This window comes from Olea europaea, chromosome 18 (assembly GCF_002742605.1).
Source record: "Olea europaea var. sylvestris chromosome 18, O_europaea_v1, whole genome shotgun sequence".
Taxonomy (NCBI): domain Eukaryota; kingdom Viridiplantae; phylum Streptophyta; class Magnoliopsida; order Lamiales; family Oleaceae; genus Olea; species Olea europaea.
The window spans coordinates 31,263,430-31,279,143 of record NC_036254.1 but is presented as its reverse complement, the minus strand read 5'-3'; the positions used below and the strand labels follow the sequence as shown (position 1 = coordinate 31,279,143).

The 15,714-nt window shown below is 37.4% G+C and overlaps 2 protein-coding genes across 2 annotated transcripts; one reads left to right on the top strand and one right to left on the bottom strand.

Annotated features, from left to right (window-relative positions):
* Positions 1–7,198: 7,198 nt before the first annotated feature.
* LOC111367017 (B3 domain-containing protein Os03g0212300-like) lies at positions 7,199–7,929 on the bottom strand. The gene is made up of 4 exons (XM_022987694.1): positions 7,867–7,929; positions 7,470–7,781; positions 7,338–7,376; positions 7,199–7,219 (listed from the first exon to the last, which is right to left on the bottom strand). Exons 1-4 carry the CDS (start codon positions 7,927–7,929, stop codon positions 7,199–7,201), a joined length of 435 nt encoding a protein of 144 aa, XP_022843462.1.
* A 5,733-nt stretch (positions 7,930–13,662) lies between these two features.
* Positions 13,663–14,373, top strand: LOC111367016. Its single transcript, XM_022987693.1, has 2 exons — positions 13,663–13,948; positions 14,018–14,373. Exons 1-2 carry the CDS (start codon positions 13,663–13,665, stop codon positions 14,371–14,373), a joined length of 642 nt encoding a protein of 213 aa, XP_022843461.1.
* The last annotated feature ends 1,341 nt before the right edge of the window (positions 14,374–15,714 follow it).

Genomic DNA, 15,714 nt, shown 5'->3' with positions numbered 1-15,714 from the left:
TTCGCGCAGTTTACCGAGGCTCCTAAAGTGATGTGGGTTGGAGGCACCCTCACCTGGATACAACCAATCATAGCCTACCTAAAGGACCAGGTCCTACCCACTAACAAAGATGAGGCCTACAAACTGAGGAGGAAATCTACTCATTTTCTCTTCATTGATGATGTACTCCACAAAAGAAGCTTCTCGTCCCCACTTCTTCACTACGTAGGGGGAGACGAGGCCACTTACATCCTTAGGGAAATCCACGAAGGTGTTTGTGGCAATCATTTAGGAGGACTAGCCTTGGCACAAATAGTACTGATGCAAGGGTACTACTAGCCCACCTTGAAAAAGGATGTGCTTCAATTTGTGCACAAATGTGACAAGTGCCAACGGTTCTTTCCCATTCAGAGGCAACCCTCGCAAGAGCTAACTGTCGTCTCTGGCCGTGGCCCTTCTCCAAGTGAGGGTAGATCTGATAGGTACTATGCCTAAAGGTAGAGAAGGCGTGAGCTTTGCCATTGTGGCCATTGATTACTTCATGAAGTGGATTGAGGCCAAACCACTGGCAAAAATCACAGAAGCAAGCACGTCCAAATTCTTTTGGAAGAACATCATATGTCGGATTGGAATTTCCCACTCCATAGTTTTAGACAATAGAAGGCAGTTTGACAATAAGAAGGTCAGGAACCTATGCGAAGAACTTGGAATCAAGAAGCACTTCTCAATGACTCATCACCCTCAAGCCAATGGCCAAGTTGAGGCTGTAAACAAGACTATCAAACATGTACTCAAAAGGAAGCTGGATACCTCAAAAGGAGCTTGGGTTGATGAGTTGCCTCAAGTGCTTTGGGCAATTCGATCTACCACCAGAACTCCCAAGGGGGGCTCCTTTCCTTATGGCTTATGGAACCGAAGCCATGAGCCCCGTCGAGGTCGGCTTACCATCATCACGTCGCCTGTACTTCAGCGAAATAACTAATGACGAGCTACGGAGGTTCAACCTCGACTTCATTGATGAAAGAAGAGATGACTCCCAGCTAAAGCTCGCTACTTACCAAAGAAAGATGACTAAATATTTCAACTCCAAGGTAACGAAGAGGTCCTTCCGAATCAATGACCTTGTCCTTAGGAGAGTCCTCCTCTCCTCCAAAGCACTAGGCGCAGGTACCTTGGGTCCAAACTGGGAAGGTCCCTATAGAATCAAAGAAGAAGTCCGACCCGGCACCTACAGAATTGAAGACATGGATGGCAGGGCACAACCTCGTCCATGGAACATTGAACATCTCAAAATTTACTACCAATGATTGTACTGCATCGCTGGACGACCTTTCCTAGCTTATGTAATAGATTTTCATCTTCAATAAAATGTCATTTAAATTTAGATACTACTCTCAAAGAATGGGAGCCTCGAAGGAGAGGTCCTGATCCCCAACTCTAGGGTCACCTCACCTGAACTCTGAGGCTCACTCCACATGCCTTCCTTTGGCGAGGCTGAATGCCTAAGGAAGAAGCCTCTCCATGGCTGTGCCATCTACCATGAAGGAAAGCATGGGAGCCTCGGAGGAGAGGTCCTGATCCCCAACTCCGAGGTCACCTCGCCTAAACTCTGAGGCTCTTTCTATATGCCTTCCTTTGGCGAGGTTGAATGCCAAAGGAATAAGCCTCTCCATGGCTGTACCATCTACAATGAAGGGAAGTGTGGGAGCCTTGGAGGAGAGGTCCTGATCCCCAACTCTGGGGTTACCTCGTCTAAACCCCAATACTCACTCCACATGCCTTTCTTTGGCGAGGCTGAACGCCAAAAGAAGAAGCCTCTTCATGGCTACACCATCCACCATGTAGGGAAGCGTGGGAGCCTCGAAGGAGAGGTCCTGATCCCCAACTCTGGGGTCACCTCACCTGAACTCCGAGGCTCATTCCATATGCCTTCCTTTGGCGAGGTTGAACGCCAAAGGAAGAAGCCTCAATGTGTACATCTCACCCATCATCATTTTACCTCTCTAATTCGAATTCATGGAAATATCCAGTCAAATATCCCAAGTTCAATTTGGACGTCGTGGTTCATTTCAATTGATGAAACCTAAGTGCAACCAGTTAACTCATCATTTATATTGCTTGATTATTAACTCATCCTTAAGTTCGATTATTACAACTAATGGAAGTTAAGATGTCAAGTTCGGATCGCTAGCTCAGACTTATGTGTGGTCATTTACCGAGGTCCATGTGCTTTCATTGATTTTCATCGATGTTGAGTATTGAAAAGTCATGATGTTGCAAAACATTGATTTTCATTGACATTGAACATGATATTACAAGAGGGGGCCCTGAGGCCAGTATATCAAAATGAATTAAAGACAAACTATGCTACTTAGGCTAATGGTGGCGCTGCCTCGGCTGAAGGCACCTTTGTAGCTTGAGTTTCAGAAGTGTCTGCTTTCTTATCTTCTACCGCTTCATCACCGACCGCTTCCTTAGTAGGCATCTGAGGGACTTCATCAACAAACTCCGACCTCAGTTGTGATAGGTCGACATTTGGGAGAAATCCCTTAGCCCTATCCAACACCTCAGTATAGGTGAAGTTCCTCCAATACAACCCGAAGTCCTGATACTCCTCGGTGAGGTGGAAGTTGGCAATGTAATCCTTAACTGCCTCCTCCCTCACCATCTAGGCCTTCTCCATTACCTACTTCTACTCGTCAACGTGCCATTTTATTTGGCCTTCCAAACACTTGTATGCATCCTTGGCCCCAGTCAGCTTTAAATTGGCATGCTCCAGGGTCTCAGCTGTCATCTTCTGGTGATTATTAGAAATCTCCACCTTTTTAGTGAGGGAGGCAGCCTCACACTGGGATTCATACGCCTCTTTCTTCAAAACCTCAATTTGGGCCAAGGTGGATTCCAACATGGCCGCATCTTCAATCTTTTAGGCCTTCGTCTCATCCGTCTCAGCCCTTATTTTCTTCAGTTCCTCCTCAATAGAGGCCAACTTGTTCCTAAAGGACTTATTCCTCGTCTGAAAGTCAACGAGTGGTTCCTTGCACTCAAGTGTGAGGCCCAAGGTCTTCACACTTTGGCTCACCAAGGCCCTAGTGATGTCCACCGCATCGCAGCTTGAGGCATGCAGTTACCACCTGTCGATCCAGAGTCTGTAAAAACTCTCTGTAGCGCCTCAAACCTCGACTGGCAGCGCATCCAACAAAGCCGACCCAAGCACCTCATCACGACCCGCAAGAAAATTGGGAGACTTTTCCTGAGTCCTTGCTGGCCTCTATTTGGCCGCTTCCTCTTCTGCTATCCTGGCAGCCTCCTCCCTGGCCTCCTCAGGCTAAGCTTTTCTCACCATTTCTACTTTCACTACCTTCATAGCAAAGTCCAATAGTTTCGACTGAGAAGGGGCATTCTTGCTTGAATGGGACACCGATGTCCCTAATTTTCTCGAATAATTGGTGACATGAACCAGCCTCCTCTTCTTGTGGGAGTCCTCGAGGACCTTTTCTTTACCCCAAGGCTCCTTTACCTTCTCAGACTTATGGGGGGCCTCCTCTACGGACCCCCTTGAGCTGTCATCATTGGACAGCCTCTCCAATTGGACCCGGACCTCCTTCGCCGCACTGGAGCTCGATTTTAGAGGCCCTGCCCTCGCTCTAGAAGTTGCCCTCATAATCGAAGCCATGTCTGGGACGGGGTATTCCCTTCTCTTGAATTTATCTACAGACACAATAGGTCAGCATTGAATGTCAATTAAGTATAATTTTGATCAAGCGAACGCACTTCTTATCCTTGGAGGCCATTAGTTCAAAATCTACAAAGTATTAGCTTTGGTCAATGAGGTGGTCAAAGTGGTAAAGCTTCAAAGGTCGCTTATATATGTCCTCTATGACCTCGAACTCCTCCTTGCTGAGTTCAAACCTCATACTTGAATCTGCAAAATAAGTGACAACAGTTAGCAAAAAATTGAGAAACTATTTAGCAAAATTTAGTCTCAAGCTTGGACACTCATGAGCTTCGTAGTACTGGGTTGGTACTGTGCAAGCCATGGCCTTGTCCCCCTCAACGGCCTGCCACTTTCCCAGAACCACGACTCCTTCCATCCCTTGATGGAAGAAGGCAGCCTCACCACGAAGGGTGCCTGAGCTCCCCAGGGTGTGAGATAATACCACCCCCTCGACTCGTCTTTACCCAACACACGAGACTGAAAAAGGGTTTGAAAGACATGCAGAGGCATATCCTCCTCTAACGACACTTCTTTCCATAAAAAGTATGACCCCACTAGCTGGCTCCACCCATTTGGCATAACCTGGGTCGGTGATAACATAAAATTCCTAAACATAGCCCTAAAGAAGGGATGTAGAGGAAGACGCATACCTGCCTTGAACAGGTATTCACTTACAGCCACATATCCAGGCCTCGAAAAACATGCCCTTTCGTGTACCTTGGGGACTAATATCTCCACTTAATGGGGGACGCAATACTTCTCCCTAATTTTCTCCAACTTCTTCAGGGTCATGTTTGACGCTATCCTAGCAGCCTCCCATTCTTCCTCATAATCTATAGGCTCCTCGACCATGGCGTAATACTCCACCTCAGATTCCCCACCCAGAATAGCCCCCTCACCCAACCTAGCTATGGTCACCAATTCTCTACCCGAAGTGGACTCCATATCAAAAGTTTGGAAAATCACAAAAAGAAATGATTCTTGCCAAAAAATACCTACGAGAATAACTAACAAGCAACAAACTGCGAAACGATGGAGTTTGAAATCAGAGAACAACTTTGGACGTCGAAAACAATGAAAGGCAAAAAACACTGAAAGCAAACGGAGAAAAAGGGTTTAAAAATGGAAGTCTTTGGCCTTTTATAGGGAGCCAAGACGAACCCCAGCCCTTGGATGAAGGTCCCATGAATCTCAACCCTCTAATTCTGGGTTAAATCCGAAGCGTAGAATTCAAATCGTTTTGAAATCTACGCCTCAGATTCAAACGTGTTTCTCACGTACATCTTCAAATGCGTCTCCTTCTAGAAGATCCAGCTATAACCATTATTGCACATTCAATGCTGTAGTCGTACGTGCCTTAGAAGTCGAAACAGTTCATCTACCTCTTCTTGGTAACATGTGCAAAGCATCAAATCATTGGCACAAACATAAAAAACAATCATATCTTCACAAGCCTCGACAGGTTCGATCCACCCACCACCTCGATTTCTTCTTCTACCTCTTCGCAGTTCAGTCGCATCTTCACAAGCCTCGATAGGTTCGATCCACTCAACGCCTTGGCTTCTTCTTCTGCTTCTTCACAGATTCAGCCATCACAAGCCTCGCAGGTTCGATTTCTCAACCACCTCGGCTTCATCACAATTCAACCTTCACAAGCCTCGCAAGTTCGGTTTCTTAACTACCTCAGCCTCTTTATTACAATTCAGCTTTCACAAGCCTCGTGGATTCAATTTATTCAACCACCTCGGCTTCTTCATAATTTATCCACAACACCACATTTCTAACTCTAACCATGATATAAATATCTATACTTGGACTTGGGGGACTATTATTTAGGATTCAAAAATTCTTTCAATTTTTACCTAACTCACTGGTTTTACTTCATTAAAGTTCACGCATTACATAAATGAATATACTTGGACTTGGGGGACTATTGTTACATGTTGACACACTTGGCCAACCCACTAGGGCCTATGGCCCACTCATGCCGAACCACATGGCACTCCAGCCGAGGTGGTATGTATGGCCGAGGCCCATATACTGAGGCCCTTGTGAAGGTAGCCGAGGCCATGATGCGAGAACACTATGAAAAGGTAGTCGAAGCCCTAAAGCGAAAGTATTATGTGAGTGGCCGAAGCCCTGAAATCGAAACAGAAGCCTCCGAACCACAAAGGAACATCTTCCATGATTACTTCTCCCAAGAGATCTTCTACACAAGGATCTTGTTTGAATAAGTGATGGGACGTTTTTCAGAAGTGTAAATGTTAAGTCTTGTCATTAGGATGGGGGTTCTGCATAAGCAATAAATGTACAGCAAGCTAGCAAGTCAAAAATGATGCATAGGATTAGATGTTTGAGTTAAGGAGATAAGGTCACGTGCCTCCTTATCCAAGGGCCACCATTTCACATGTATTACTATAAATACTTCCCTAGTGTAAAATTAAAGGGCTAATGTAAGATTCAACCCAAGAACAAATACAACATTCTTTACATTTTACTCTCTTGCAACACACATGAATTCACACTCGAATTCTACAGACATCGATTGATAATTATTGTACAATCATTATGCAAACATCTCGCCGGATTATGAACATTCTCATCCCGTGCCTTTGAGTCACTCCCACGTCCCCTTTTGCTATTATATCTAGATCGTTCACGTGTTTTAGCGTGTTGGACCAAGCTTACGTGTATGCGGGTGTGTCCGGTATCTGTTGGCAACATATTTTGGAGTCAACAAGTTCCATTAAATGTGTGGTTAAAACAAATTATTGACTTTGGCTTAATTTTCGTCAACTTTTTTAGTTAAACCAAACAAGGGTTTAATTCACATGACCAGTTTTTTCTTCCTAGAAATTAACATATCACTACTATATAAAAAAGGCAATGTCTCGCTACTGTAGAAAGAACAGTAGATTCTTCCATTTTTACACATTATAGCAATTTTTTTTTGGTTTCTGGAGCAAAAACAACGCCGTCTGCTCTTCCATTTTCAGACAGTAGCAATTTTTTTATTTTTTCCATCTTTGGAGCCAAGACGAGGCCGTCTGCAAATAAAAAAAAAATATATATATATTGCTCAATCGTTGACGCATGTTCTTTTGGCCTTATTGCAGGGAGTGGTGGAGAATGTTTTTAACTTCTCTTTAGTTCGTGGTAGCAGTAATATCTAGAAGTTTTTCCTGTGATGATTAATGAGGGGGAAATCTACTTTCATATGATTTGATTTTTCATTTTTCTTGTATAGTGTTGAATTTCGATGTTGATGTTGATTTGTTATACACAAATTCTGGAGTAAACTGGTAAATAAGAGAGTAAATAGAATTGGGCGTGGAAATATTAGAATAGATTGACATGAAAATAAAACATTTTTCGTATATACAAATTCATTTAGAAGAAAGTAAAGAGGTCTTATAGACGTATCAAACTTCCACCAACATGGTCTTTTTTGTAGACGATGAACGTTGGGGTTCACTGTTCAAATGTTCGAAAACACATGTATCAACTATTTGTGTTCTTTTTCTGTAAAAAAAATCTGCCCAACTTATAGTCATACGTCTTATTAGACCATTTGGTCGCAAATTTGTGGCAAGCTTCCAATCGTGATGTAAAGAATCATGGATTTGAACACTTCGCAGACCTCTTGGTAGGTGATATCTAGAGAACTGCCTAGTATACACTGGAAAATCATGAATGAATAAATTATTGATCTTTGAATCAAATTTATGTGGAAGAGATGAATGTAGAATGAGATATTAAAGATGACACCTACAATTTCCCGATGGTTGTTGTGATGAGGTATTAGTGCTATTTCAAATTCAGGGTCATCTGTATGTGAAACGTTGTATTCTTCGGGAACATCGAAGTCATATGTGACCTCTAATCTAGAATGGTCAAATATGGTCATATTGAATGTGGAGTTTCCATTATATTCAAATACCAAAACATGAGCATCCTGTAAGTTATGATGATAAAAAAATTGTTCCCATCTATCGACAAAATATATTCTTCCATTATCTCTTTCCAATCGTATTGTGTCACCAAGCTGGTGTCTCCAATCGTTGACAAAGGATCTGGGAAGTATCTATACACATACATTAAAAAGTATAAGAGAGATATTAAAAATGCATCCATTCCAATGTGAGAGGAGAAACGGTTGTGTGATTAACCAGACAAGTATTATGGTTTTGTGGAAGAGTAATGATTCTGAAGAAACGATGTGGCACCTCCATTTTGTCTCGATATAGTACAATGAAAATTTTGTTTGAATAACTCTATTATTTACATTGTGGAGGCCCTAATATAGATTTTAAGGTAGATTTTGCAGTATAGGCGAGTTAGAAAGTTTGTTAATGGAAGTTCCATGTTTGTAAGATAAACTTTGTATGTGATTTAAAAAAAATATATTCTATATGTCGTTGTAAAAGAATATCATGAAGTTTGATAAGAAATTCATGATTTGTGTTCGATTTTTAATAGAAGAATTGAAGATTGACATTTAGTCCATCTCAATAAACAAGATGTAAGTTAAAACTTTAAAATTTAGTGTTGAAAAAATAGCTATGGTAATCAAGAAAGAGTAGATAGACACCTAATTTTCTTTTTGTTGAGCACCTGCAAGCAAAGATATGTAAATATTTTATGTGAGGAGTGATTTAAGGTAAATTTTGAAAACATGAGAAACTATTTAAATTAAAGGATATGTACTTCCTCTATTTTTTTCCTTTACTCCAAATTTGGCAAGAGGTTCACGTGTTGTAGAAATGGACAATATTTTACCGAAAAAGTCTGATCTTACTCTTCCCAAAAATAAAAGAGGAGAAAAAAATTATTGAAATATCACGTGAGTGACTATTTTATCTTAACACATTTCACACATTATTTGATTGCAATCAAAAGGTTATGATTGATGTATTTATTTTAGGAATCACATCTATTAAAAAAACTAAGTTGATTAAATGAAATTAAATTTTGATGTTGAGAGTCGGTAAGGGAAAAAGAAAGGGAAAAAAATGAAATTTATTACGGAGGCATTTTAATGCCTCCGTAATTACGGAGGCCTTGCCCTTTGAGCCTCCGTAATTATAGAGGCATTATTTTTTTTCCTCCTCTTTTTCTCTTAGCTGTTATTACAACAAATAGTTCAATATTATTTTTTTTTGTCGAACATAATTTTATATGAAGTTATATTTTAGTTTAAACATGAGTTTCTTATTTTTTATGAAATTTAATCAATAGTCGGACTTTCTTAACATTATTTTTAAAATTTTGCAATTTCTATATGATAATAAAAATTTATAATATATAATATAGAAATAGAAAAATGAATAAGCATATTTAGTTCTTTTTTTTATTCTTCCAACTATAGTACTCAGGTAAGTAAAATTTATTCATTTCTCTGTCTATGTCATTTTCATTTTACCTTTTGAACGAAAGCGTCGTTGTTTTCCTTTTGTTCGTGCAAGCAAATTATCTTTGTCCTTATTTTAATAATTTTCCATCCTCCCCATCCTTCTGTTTTCTCCCTGTCTTCAATTGCGTATATATTTTGTTCAGCGATAAACCGTTGTTGTTGGTGCGTTTCATTTTTTTCCGATATATTTCCTATTGTTCGGGTTATGGAAGCGTATGCATTTTTTTGGCTTCTTTTGTATGAGGATACTGTTTTCAATGTGCATACTCTTAATTATGTTTCCAATTTTATTGAGTTGATTTTTGTGATTTCTTTCTTTCAGCAATACAATGAGTAAGCAATATTGGACGCCTACATTTGCACAACTTCAAATTCTTGAATCTATATTTAATCAAGAGAATAAAACCCCAAACAAGTCAAGGATCATGCAGATAGTCTCCGAACTATCGTTGCATGGGCAAATCTCTTATATGAATGTTTATAATTGGTTTAAGAGTAGACGTGCTCGTTTAAGAAGATTGGACTTATCCACACGAGCATACGATTCTGAACTTGTAATTCAGCCAAGGGTACAAAAAGACAAATTGCGTAAGAGACATATAGGTATGATTTGTTGTTTAAATGTGATTTCTTGTTGGTTTAATATTTTTTATGTAATTTTAACATAAATATTTGATATTATAGAAGTATCTACAAGTTCTACACATATGTCAGGAAAAAGGAGGAGATGTTGTCCTAAATTCACAGCAGGTTTTGTAGATTGAATATATTTTTTTATAATTTTTTTTACATCTGGCTATTTATTTGGTCATGTTGTAGTACACTTTCTTTCATCTTGTGAAATTATTTTTTAATCCAATTTTTGCACTTCTGTTGTCTTTCAGCGATCTAATACTAATTTTATGATTGTAGATTCTATTGATCAGTATGTGGAATTACAGAAGGATCTTCATGTTGATGAAAACATTGGCGTGTAAAAGCAATTTGAAGATGACAATATGCAATCTCAATGTGGTTTACATGTTCCTATCATTTTAGATCGTTCTAAGAGAATTGTTGTATGAAATATTCCAGTTGAACCTTATATTCTTCTGTCTTGTACAATTTGTAAACATTATGGTGCAAAAAAGTTTTATAAAGAAAGTAAGGTGATATGATCCAGGAGTCGAGCCCGACGAAGGCAAGTGCGAGACGAGACCCGTTGATAGTTGATGGCGGACCAATGACGTGATCAAGAGCAAAGCAAGTGAAAGAAGCGATGGGATGCTCGTTCAAGAAACCATTGATGGAACCATGTTCGGGACTCAAAATGGAGCAACTTTCATATTCGGGTCGAAGGCCGAATCAACTTGGATCAATTTGTTATCAAGCGACGAAATCGGAAGTTGAAAACAAGTCTATGCGGCCGCACAGGCAAAACCCCATGCGGCCGCATAGTGGCATACCGAAACTTAAATTGAGATTTTTTTATTGAACCATGCGACCGCATGAAAATACACCATGCGGCCACACAGGCCAAAAATTTGGCGAATTTTTCAATTTTGGCAATTTTCCATATTTTGTTAGATTTTGATTCTTTTCCATATTTTAGAGATTATGCTCGACTTTTGCATGATTTTTACCTAATTTTTAGGTTTAGTATAAATAGGAGTTTTCATTCAATTGTTAAAAACCTTTGACATTATTGATATTGAATTAAAGTGGGGCGTATTGTCTTCTCTTCATCATTCTTCATTGAACAATTTCGAACTTATCAAGTGTTAACTTGTGACGTTTAAATAACCGGATTTAATTATTGGATTGCGGGATCAAGGGGTCTTTCAAGCGTCGTTCTTGTTGGGTTTTTTGGTTCGACTTTCTTTTGGGTTAATCCTAAACGCTTGGATTAATTTGGCTTTCTTGGGTTTGTCAATCTCGTTGTGGGTTTCGTAGTCAACGTTGCTACGGGGTTCGCATCATAAGGGCTTTTGTTGTTGTGATGGAAAAGTTAAATTATAGCTAAACAGTGTTTCCTCTGAATTGTATGAGCTATTTACTTCTACTTCATGTGAAACGATTGCTTTTAAAAAAGTTGCTCTTACTTACAACAACCATTTTGCATTCACTTCATTTGGTGTTAAATATGATAAAAAATTGTGCAAAAATAATAGAAGTGTATATACGTTCAAAGTTCAGGGACAGGTATACCATTTTATAAATCCACTTCTACCAATTGATGGAAATCCTACGTATTTGCAGTTATACTTTTACGATACTTATAATGAAATTAGTAATAGACTACAAATTTCAGATAAGTTGAGTGAATCAACTTTGAAAAAGTTAATAGATATCTTAAAGATAAATCTACATTGTCGTTTCTTTCGATCATTAAGTGAAGTTTCTGATTTTTGATTCATGTTGTATCGTGCTAAGGTTTGATCCGGGTCTCGACCAGAGAGTATATAACATGCCATCATGTGAACAGGTGGCTGCAGTGTGGGTTGATGATGATCCATCTGCAAGCATAAAGACTCGTGATATATTAATTTATGGACATTCCAATACTGCACATAGAGTAAATTACTTTATGGCTGTTATGATCCATTTCAATATCCATTAATATTTACCTACGGAGAACCTGGATGACATGAATGTATCGAAAAGATAAATTTGAATACTTCAATAGGACAGATTTCATACAAATCAATCACATTGATTCGGTCGAACAACTTATAAAGATGGAAGATTGTGGTAAGTTTTATTACCATTGAAGTTTTTTAATCTTTTTAGAGTGCATAAATGTATTGTTATTTCTAGATCTGTCTTTGTAACTTTAATTTTTTTTCCTTTCAGCTATGAAGAGAGGTAAGAAACGAATTACTGTGTCATGCCATGAATATTATTGCTACAAATTTCAAATTAGACTTTCAGATAAGTCTGTACTCCTTCATACAGGCAGACTTCTACAACAATATATAGTTGATATGTATGTTAAGATTGAAACTGCGATATTAGGTTGTTTTCGTAATAATCAAAAGACTATATGAGGTGAACCTTACCAAGGAATTTTAGATAGTATACAAAATGGTGAGAATAGATGCTATAAAATTGGCAAATTAATTGTGTTGCCTATAGGGTTTATTGGGGGTTCTAAAAATTTAACTAAAAGATATATGGATGCAATTTGTTTAGTTCAAAGATATAGAAACCCAATATATTTTTAACAATGACATGCAATCCAAATTGGCCTGAAATTAAACAAGAATTGAGGCACAATGATGGTATACAAAATAGGCCAGATTTGTTAGCCCGAATATTTCGAGCAAAACTTGAAGAAATAAAAACAGATTTAATAAAGAGAGAAATTCTATGGCCTATAGCTGCCTATGTGTATGTAACTGAATTTCAAAAAAGAGGTCTACCTCATGTTCATTTTCTCTTGATATTGAAAATGAATTTTAAGATTACTCATTCTACGCAAGTTAACGAAATTGTTTCTTGTGAAATACCAGGTCCAAAGAGAAATCCTCACCTGCATGCTACTGTGGTCAAACATATGATGCATGGTCTTTGTGGACAATTAAATCCTACAAATGTGTGCATGGAAAATAACCATACTTGTAAAAACAAGTATTTAAGAGAATACATTTTGCATACTTCATTAGGTAGCGATTCATATACACTTTATAGGCGTCGTGACGATGGTGTTATTGTTAAGGTCAGAGGGTCTGTACTAGACAACAGATGGGTTGTACTATATAATCCTTATATTTTAGCTAAGTATGATTGTCACATTAAAGTTGAAATATGGTCTTCTGTTAAAGCAGTCAAATAATTATACAAATATATATACAAAGAACATGATCGTGTTAATTTTACGGTGAATAAAGAAACTAATGAGCATTATGTTGATGAGATTTTGAATTATTAAACCGCTAGATGGATATCTGCACTGGAAGCTATATGGAGAATTTTTAGTTTTGATTTATTCGATATATCTCATTCTGTAGTTTCTTTGCAGTTACATATTGAAGATGCTAGTTGGTTACATATAATGAAACAGATGATTTATCAGAAGTTATAAATAAAGACTCCATCCAACGAACAATGTTAACTGAATTTTTTAGAATGAATATTTCAAATGAAAAGGCACAAACTTTACATTATAAGGATTTTCCTACATACTTTGTATGGAATACATATTTTCGATTTTGGAGTCCTAGAAAAAAGCAAAATGTTATTGGTAGAATAGTTGCTGCTAATCCATCTGAGGGCGAGAGATACTTTCTAAGAGTTTTATTGAATCATGTTAAATGACCTAAGTCTTTTCAAAATTTAAGAACAGCTAATAACATTGTTGTACCTACTTATCTGGAAGCTGCATTTTTACATGGTTTAGTAGGTAGGAATAATTATTATGAAATGTGTTTAAATGAGGTGATCACCTATGAAATGCCTATATCATTGCATCGCCTCTTTGCTAATGTGTTAATTTTTTTGTAGCCCTACAAATCTTAGGAATTTATGAGTTAAATTTAAAGTGTATATGATAAAAGATTTTTTACATGCAAGCATGACAGTATGTGATGCCGAGATTAGGGCTTTGAGATGCATAAATTCATTCTTGGAAGTTTTTGGTACAAACATAAATGATTTTGGTCTGGTAGATTTTGACGTAATTGTGAATGATGCTGATGTGTTAGCAAACATGATTTTAGAAGAGATTACAAATATTAATGTTCAGTGTGACATTCATTTTACAGAGAATTTAAATAAGGAACAACAATCTGCCGATGATGTTATTTTAGACTGTGTTGTAAATAATAAAAATGGAGTTTTTTTTATTGATGGTCCAGGAGGTATTGGAAAAACTTTTCTGTACAAGGCATTACTTGATGCAGTACGATCTTGACAACTTATGACATTAGCAACAGCGTCATCGGGAGTTGCTGCTTCTTTATTGCCAGCTGGGCGAACTGGTCATTCACGTTTTAAAATCCCACTTCAAGCAAGTTCTGATATGCGATATTCAGTAAGTAAACAATCATCACTTGGTCAACTTTTACAAATGGCAAAGCTAATTGTGTGGGATGAAGCACCGATGATTAATAGATGTGCTTTTGAAGCTTTGGATAAAATGTTAAAAGATATTACTGAATGTGAATTGTCATTTGGTGGAAAGGTTGTTGTGTTCGAAGGAGATTTCCAACAAGTGTTGCCAGTAGTACAAAGAGGAACAAAAGATGATATCATGAAGGCCAATTTAGTTTTTTCAGATTTATGACAATATTTTACACAACTACCATTGACTGAGAATATGAGAGCTAAATTAGATCCTTTGTTTTGTGAATATTTACTTAGAATTGGAAATGGAATAGAAAGAGAACATACATGTCACATGATTAAGCTTCCTTCAGATGTAATAATAGATTTTGAGAGTGAATTTGAATCATTGAAAAAACTAATTGCTATTGCGTTTCCTAATTTTCACACATATGATGACAATTTGAATACTATGATGAACAGAGTTATTTTGACTCCAAAAAATAAACATGTGGATGTAATAAATAATAAGTTAGTTAAATAAATTCCAGGAGAGATATTTACATATTTTAGTTTCGATGAAGTAATTGATAAAACAGAAGAATTTATTCATGAGGACTTTTTGAATAGTCTAACTGCAAATAGTATCCCTCCACATGAACTTGTACTAAAAAGAAACTGTCATGTTATGTTGTTTAGAAACATTAATCATTCAAAAGGTTTGTGTAATGGGACTAGACTTATTTGTCGAAAATTTAAACGAAATGTTATTTTAGCCTAAATTGGAATAGGTGAATATCGTGGAAAACAAGTATTTTTACCTAAAATTTCATTTATTCCACTTGAAGGAGATAAGTATCCGGTACCATTTAAGAGAACTCAATTTCTCATTCGTCCTTGTTTTGCAATGACCATTAACAAAGCTCAAGGTCAAACTTTAGATTTCGTTGGACTATCGTTGCTTGAACCTGTTTTCTCGCATGGTCAATTATATGTCACTTTATCTAGAGCAAGAACAAAAGAAAACATAAAAATTCTACTAAAGCCAATGGATGAAATAAAATCACACAATTGTTCCATAAAAAATGTAGTTTACCTTGAAATTTTGAATTTGATACATACTACTTAAGAAGTCTATAATTACAAGTTTCGCTTAATTGGACTGTCAATCTATTTTTAGCCTAAAAGAGAATATTTTCTTTGTTAATCCATCTTGTGTCAAGGAGAATAACATTTAGCTATACAAGGTTAGTTATTCTTACATGTTATTATGCATTTTAATTATACTTTACTTGTTAGTACGAAACACGGTGCATATAAAAGGGTCAGATCATTATCTTTAAACGTATCCTTCATAATATTTCATGTTCAACATATCTTTATTTATTTGGGTCAGTGACAAGATACGAAAAGAAAGGATAAAAAACACAAGTTTATTACATAATATTTCAATCAGTATATTCTGATTATCTACTACAATTAGGACTTACGGGGATGAAGAAAGTATTCGTTATTACAGATATCTACCGCAATCTTTCGTCTATATATGCTCATCCTATCCGACGAAACTGATTCAATTGGA

Excerpts from the sequence above, each read along its gene's own strand:
- LOC111367017 (XM_022987694.1), bottom strand. The coding sequence starts at position 7,929 with ATGGAGGTGCCACATCGTTTCTTCAGAATCATTACTCTTCCACAAAAC. Across the intron at positions 7,782-7,866 it reads AAAACCATAATACTTGTCTG|ATACTTCCCAGATCCTTTGT; the intron begins GTTAATCACACA and ends GTATGTGTATAG. Across the intron at positions 7,377-7,469 it reads ACAACAACCATCGGGAAATT|TGTATACTAGGCAGTTCTCT; the intron begins GTAGGTGTCATC and ends ATGATTTTCCAG.
- LOC111367016 (XM_022987693.1), top strand. The coding sequence starts at position 13,663 with ATGACAGTATGTGATGCCGAGATTAGGGCTTTGAGATGCATAAATTCA. Across the intron at positions 13,949-14,017 it reads TTTTATTGATGGTCCAGGAG|CAACAGCGTCATCGGGAGTT; the intron begins GTATTGGAAAAA and ends TTATGACATTAG.